This window comes from Muscardinus avellanarius (assembly GCF_963383645.1).
Source record: "Muscardinus avellanarius genome assembly, chromosome: 19".
In the NCBI taxonomy this organism is placed as follows: domain Eukaryota; kingdom Metazoa; phylum Chordata; class Mammalia; order Rodentia; family Gliridae; genus Muscardinus; species Muscardinus avellanarius.
Window position 1 is genome coordinate 41,076,430 of NC_137805.1, and position 6,705 is coordinate 41,083,134.

At 57.3% G+C, this 6,705-nt stretch overlaps 1 protein-coding gene across 1 annotated transcript in view; it reads left to right on the top strand.

The window, feature by feature from the left end:
* Positions 1–955: 955 nt before the first annotated feature.
* TGM2 (transglutaminase 2) overlaps positions 956–6,705 on the top strand; it is a gene marked incomplete at both ends in the record, with an annotated part of 36,235 nt that continues 30,485 nt past the window's right edge. Inside the window, 7 exons of the mRNA XM_080716513.1 lie at positions 956–1,105; positions 1,895–2,007; positions 2,117–2,169; positions 2,569–2,585; positions 2,885–2,976; positions 3,696–3,856; positions 6,176–6,355. Coding sequence (XP_080572639.1) covers positions 956–1,105; positions 1,895–2,007; positions 2,117–2,169; positions 2,569–2,585; positions 2,885–2,976; positions 3,696–3,856; positions 6,176–6,355 — 766 coding nt within the window. The remainder of the gene's footprint in view (positions 1,106–1,894; positions 2,008–2,116; positions 2,170–2,568; positions 2,586–2,884; positions 2,977–3,695; positions 3,857–6,175; positions 6,356–6,705) is intronic.

The window sequence follows — 6,705 nt, forward strand, 5'->3', positions numbered from 1 at the left end:
CCCGCACCCACCTCGGGGAGCCCGCCCCGCCCCGGCTCCCCGCGCCAGACGCTGCTCAGCCCTTAGTCACCGCTGCACAAAAGCCGTGGCCCTTGCTGTCCCCACCCTCCACCTCCGCTCCCCAGGGTCCCCTGGCCTGGGGTGGCGGTGACTGCCAGTCATGCTGTGTGACCTCAGGGTTTATCCGACCTCTCTGCGCCCGCTCGGCTTCCTTTTCTCCCCGCCCTTCCATCCTCTTATTCTTCCTTCAGCTAGGTCTAATTCTTCCCTCCCTCTCGCACGCCATAGACATATCTTGAGCATCTATGTACCGTGCACCGTACACTTGGGTCAGAAACGGGGGCCGGGGCCCTGAGAGGCCTCCCTGGTGAGGGATATGGGGGAGGATACCCTGAGGGGGGACAGGGCAGGACTGACCTCTGAAGCCCAGAAGAGCAAGTGCGGGCTGCGTGTGCGTGTGCGTGTGTGTGTGTGTGTGTGTGTGTGTGTGTGTGTGTGTGTTTACTGGGAACTGGACCCAGAGCTACACTCCCAGCCCCATATTATTTTGAAACAGGGCCTCACTAGGTTGCTGAGAAGCTCACTAAGTAGCTGAGGCTGGCCTCAAACCTGTGATTCTCCTGCCTCAGCCTCCCAAGTACTGGGGTTACAGGCATGCGCCACCCTGCCTGGCCGAGCACAGGCTTTGGAGTTAGCCCAGGCTCTAAGCCAGCTCCCGGTTGTGTGACTTTGGGTAAGTCACCTCAGCTCTCTGAGGCTGTTTTCTCACTGAACAAATGATAAAAATCATACTTTTTTTTTTTTGGATATGGGGATATTGTGAGATTTAAATGAGATACCTTTTTTGGGACTGAGTTTTCAAGTTTATAAAAATTCATCTTTGTCTCCAGCTTGAGACCTGAAATCCCTTGCAGAAGTAAGAGGCTGACTCTGAAGTGGGACTCGGGCGTCAGGAATGAGCGGGGCGCACGGCTCACTGGAGAAGCAGGGTGTTCTCCGCACCCCACCCCACGGTGCTCTGCGTCGGGGAGGGGTCCTGACTCCCAGTGGCGGCACCACAGAGCACCTGTCGGCGGCGTTGATTATTTCCTACGTGACCAGCACTGTACGTTCCTAATCCCCAGACGTGGGGGCTCATTACATCTGCCCATCCGGTGGAAACTGGAGCCCAGAGAGTCCTAGTAACGCCCAAGGCCCACACAGCCGGAGCGGCCTCGGCGCCCGCACAGCACGTCCCTCCCGACCCTGCTGCCCCGTCCCTGCTGTCCAGCGCCCGCCCTCCTGGCCTCACCAAGACAGAACTGTGAGGACAGACTGCGGCCTGAAGCCCGCCCGCCGGCCACCTTCTCGGAAGCCAGTCCCAACCCTGCCTGGCCCTGTCCTGGGGCCGCTCAAGGCTCTGAGTCACGGGGGCGGCCACACTTCTGTGGAAAGTGCGAGAGGAAGGAAGCGGGGCCCCGGGGGTCTGCGACAGGACTGAGGTTTCATGCTGAGCCCATGCTGGGCATCAGGAATACCCTAATAGCTCTTATACTGGCAGCAGGCATCCATTGGGCGCCGACTGTTTGCTGCCAAGTTCTCTCCATGCACGGATTATCTTGCTCAGTCCTCAGGACACCCCTCGGAGCGGGCACTATGGTCATCCCCACTTGACAGTTGAGAAACTGAGGCAGGGAGGATCACCGACGTGCCCAGGACGGCTCTCCCCTTGAGAGTCTGTCTGGGTCCATCTGTGTTTGTAAGTCCACCTTCCTCTGTCTCTGCATCTGCTCCGAGCTGTCTGTGTGGGGTGGGGGGAGATCTCACCTGGGATCCCCGCCTGCGCCAGCTGTGCTCTGTCCGAGCGCTCCGTGTGTCTGACCTGAGGGCTGTCCAGGTGCCTCTGTCCCCAAAGTCTGACGGCGTCCAGGTGTGGCGCGTCCAGCTCGCCTGCGTTCTGGTCTCCCGCCAGGGGGCGCCCTTGCCCGGGCTCGGCGAGGGCTCCGTCCCGGGCAGCGGCGGGCCTGGGTGGCCCCTCCACCCGCGCCCCGCCCCGGCCCGCCCCGCGCCCCGCGGGCTATAAGTTAGCGCGGCCCGGGGCGGCCCGCAGCGCCGCTGCCCGGCTCCGCACTCGCAGGCGCCCACCTCCGAGGGACTTGGACAAGCCGCTGCGCCTGACCATGGCCGAGGGTGAGTCCCATCCGCGCCGCTCCGGCCGGGCTGGCCTCTCTGGTCTCGCTCTGGACCGCGGAGGCTCAGTGCCCAAGGCCACGATTCAGAGGGCAACAGGTGGGCCGCGCTGGGCGGGAGGCTCCTGCTCCCAGACCTCAGTTTCCCCAAGCGCGGGGCATAACCACCAGCGCTGCCTGTGGACGGCGGGCTGTGAACTGCACCCTCCCTGTGGACCACTGTCTCCATCCCCGGGCCAGGGGGTGGGAGCAGGTGCCTTGCTGTGTGCCAGGGCTGTGACATCCTCATAGGCGCTGGCCTGGACTCCGAAACCCTAGCTTAGGTTGGTTCCCGCCGTCCGGTGGGGTGTTCACCATCCCTGAGGTGGCGGCCGGGCGAGCCTGGCTCATTTCTTGGCAGTTTTAGCATCCGGCTGGGTAGGCTGAGAGCAGGCGTGTTCTCTGAGATCCCTCTCTACCCTGGAGTTCTGGAACCCTGAGGCTTGGCCACCTGTTGAGTCTTGGGTCCCCTCCTGTAAAATATGGACAAGAGTGCCAGCCCTCGTACACCTGTGGTGGCCGAGAGACCTGGAGAGGGGCTCGCCTCCCCCCCCCCCCATGCACGCAGCCATATACCCGCAGTGGCTGCACTGTTTTAGGTCCAGGGGAAGGACCTCTGTGATGTCCGGTGCTAACACCACTGAATCGAGAATTCCAGCTGTGTTGGGTCAAGTCAGTTTGGGGGTGATTTCTATCCATACTGCAGCCCCAAGACAGAGCTGTTGGAGCAGAGATGGGCCCGAGGCACTATGGACCTGCTGGACCTGCCGTGAGATCTTGACCTCTCCCTTCTCGGGGATCCAGCTCCCCCAACCACTGTGATGAGCCACATAGGTGGCCACTTGTCCCCAGTGTAGCCTGTCCCCAAAAGCAGGGCTCAGGGGACCTGGGGGGCCTAGGGATAGGGGTTATGATGAGCCCCAGCCCCGGGATCCCCCAGCCCAAAGACCTCGGGGCCTCCTCAGTGCAGAAGTCCTATCAATCCTGCGCTCTGCGTCTTCAGAGCTGGGATGCTTCCTAGAAACCCTTATTCAGACAGTAGATTGAGAAAGCACCCCATCTCCCCAGACCCAGGACCGCCAGCCTCAAGGTCTCCTGGGGGAAGCAGAGGTCTCTTTCTTGCTTAAACTCTCTGGGGCTGAAGTTTTCAAAGACAGGAGTCTGTCCTGGTGGCCTCGGGAGTGTGGTGGTGGGGCTCTCCTGTCCTGCTTACAATGGAATCTGCTTCCCTGCTGCTTTGCATGTGAGGACTATCAGTTGGGCGTGGTGGCACAAACCTGTAATCCCGGTGAATGGGAGGCTGAAACAGGAGGATCGCAGGTTCGAGGTCAGCATCGGCAGCTTAGTGGGACCCTCAGCAACTTGACAGTGAAGACCTTGTTTCAAAATGAAAAATAAAAAAGTCTGGGGTGCAGCTCAGTTGTGGAATGCCCCTGGATTTAATCCCCAGGTTTTTGTTTGTAATTTAAGTGAGGACTGTCTTTGCAGGTCTAGAAATGGGAAATGGGATGGGAGGGTGGAGAACCAGCCCGCGCTGCAGGGAGGTGGCCAGGCCTGGTTCCCGAGTCCTTCGGTCCTGTTTCAAATCTGCTATGGGACCCCGGGGCCACAGAGCGTCTTCTTCCGCAACGGGGCGGCAAGGGGTCCTGGTGAGCTTTAAGTGGAGGCGATCCGCGTGGCAGCGCTCGGCGGTCCCTGGGCACTTGTTTACTCTCCCTCTGTGTAGGAGGCCAACTTGCTGGGTGACTGTGGGCCGATCCCTGCCTCAGTTGGCCCACAGCTCTGATTTGCCCCCCTCCCCCTCCCCTCCCTCTGAGGGCTCCCCACTCCCGGCCTGGAGCTTGCCGTGTTGAAGGGGCTTGTGCTCCTCTCAGATGTCCCATCCCCGCCAGGCCCTCAGCTCCTCTGGAGCTGGACACAGGCTTCACATATCACGCTCCTGTCCTGGGCTGGGGAGCGGGAAGGGTGTGCCCGCGCCCTCGAGCCTCAAAGCTGCCCTCTCAGGCTCAGGAGAAGGAGGCACAGACAGGGAGGAATAATTGTCCACGGCCACACAGTAATAGGGCAGAACTAGGACCGAAGCCAGAAGACTCCAGAACTGCGGTCATTTTAACACATCTCAGGAATATTGAACGTACAGAGAAATCGAATAGTATAATACATCCCCATGTTCTCATCATGCAGCCCCCACCACCCCCAAATCATGGCTTCTCTTGTCGCCAGCACCTCCCCTGTCACTTAGAAGCAAGTCCCAGGCATCGTATTTTGTCATCCGAAAATATGTCCATAGTCCTTTTTTATATACTGGAGATTAAACCTAGAGGCATTCTACCTCCAAGCTACACCCCCTGCCCTGGTCTTACTAGGGAATGAACCCAGGGCATTTTACTTCGGAGCTACACCCTCAGCTCTTTTTATTTTTTATTTTTGGGTCTTGTTAGGTTGCTGAAAGTTGTGCTCTGATGTTGAGGCTGTCCTTGAAGCTGCAGTACTTCCCGTCTCAGCTTCCCAAGTACTGGGATTACAGGCAGGCACCCAGCTTTATTTATTTATTTTTTATTTATTTATTTATTTATTTATTTATTTATTTATAAAAAAGGGTCTCACTAAGGTGCTGAAGGTCTCACTCAGTTAATGAGGCTGGCCTCAAACCTGCAAATCCTCCTCTCCCATTCTCCCAAGCAACGGGGTTACAGGAGTGCACTGCCACGCCTGGCTAATATATATCTTCAAAAGATAGGGGTTCTCAAGCTGGGCATGGCGCACGTTTGCAATCCCAGCATTTGGGAGGCTGAGATGGGAGGATCGAGGTTCGCAGACAGCCTCAGCTACTACTTAGTGAGGCCCTTTGGAACTCAGTGAGACCCTGTTTCAAAATAAATAATAAAAAATAGGGCTGGGTGTGTAGCTCGGAGGTAGAATGCCCCTGGGTTCCATTCCCAGTACCGGAAAAAAAAAAAAAAATAGGAGCTCTCCTTTCTACACAAGAACAAATTGCAGAATTCCTTGATACCACCACTATTCCCTCAGCATTTAAATTTCTAGTTGTCTCCTACGTGCGCTGAGTGTTTTAAAATCGTGTTTAAAATCAAGACCTAAGTAAATTCACATATTGCTCTGGGTCGTGCGTCCCTTCAGTTTCTCTTCAGAGGGTCTTCTTTCAACTTCACTTTCCTTTCCTTTTTTTCTTCCAGTATATTTGTTAAATATATTAGGAGACTGCCTCCAGTCTCCCAGAGTATGAATTTCGCTGGCTGCGTCCCACTTCTATGTTTAGCGTGATCTTCAGTCTCAGCGTTTCCAGTAAATTGACAGTGGGAATGAGCAGCAAATCCCGTGTAACCGATCTGTTGCTCACACTACCCCTGTTTGTATCCGAAGAGCCCTGGATCATGCAGGCTGGCCCGCGCTTGTGAAGCACGTTTGCACAGGGCATCGTGCTGGGCTTTGCATGTATGTGTTCTAATTTTATTTTATTTTATTTTTTTGGCAGTACCGAGGATGAAACCCAGGGGCATTCTACCTCCGAGCTACTTTATTTTGAAACCGGGTCTCACTGAGTTGCAGAGGGCCTCACTAAGTAGCTGAGGCTGTGTACGAACTGCGATCCTCTGGTCTCAGCCTCCCGAATGCTGGGATTACAAGCGTGCGCCACCACGCCCGGCTACACATGTGTGTTCTAATAAAGTCTTCTGTGCCCCATGAGGAGGAAACTGAGGCCGGAATGGTTGCATTGCATCCTAGAATGGCCAGCTGGGAGGGGGCAGAGCCTTCTCCCAAGGTGCCCCTGAGGACATAAACTTGGGATTATGAGAATTGGGGGTGGCAGGTGGGGTGAGCCTCTAGAAGGGGCTAGACCGGGCCTTGTGGAGAGAGGGTGGCCAACTGGCTGTCGGTAGAAGGCCAGCTCTGCTGAGGCCCACCCCTACACCGGGATTCACACTCCTTCTTTGTCTCTGGCCCCGTAGAGCTGATCCTAGAGAGATGCGACCTGCAGCTGGAGGCCAATGGCCGCGACCACCACACGGCCGACCTGTGCCAGGAGAGGCTGGTGGTGCGGCGGGGCCAGCCCTTCTACCTCACGCTGCACTTCGAGGGCCGCGGCTACGAGGCCGGGGTGGACAGACTCACCTTCAGTGCCGTGACCGGTGAGCTCCTGCGGCCCTCCCTTCGCGCCTCCCCCCCATCCATCTGCCCGGTCCTGGGGCCCAGCATTCCTCTGCCTTGACTCATCCCTTCAGGCCGCTTTGCCTCCTGGGAGATTCCCAGCCGCCACAAAGCCCCATCTTTGCAGATGAGGAAGCTGAGGCCCAGGGATTGGAATGGGAGATGTCCCTCCAGGGTACTCAGCCTCATAAACAGGTCTGTGCTCCTGGATACTTGGGCTCCTGAAAGCCTGTTAGCCTTGTCTTGGGCCTGAGCTTTCTGCTGTGGCCCATCGAGAGCCTGCCTGCACCGAAACAACCTTCCAGTCTCTCTCGTATCCGCACTGCTTCCT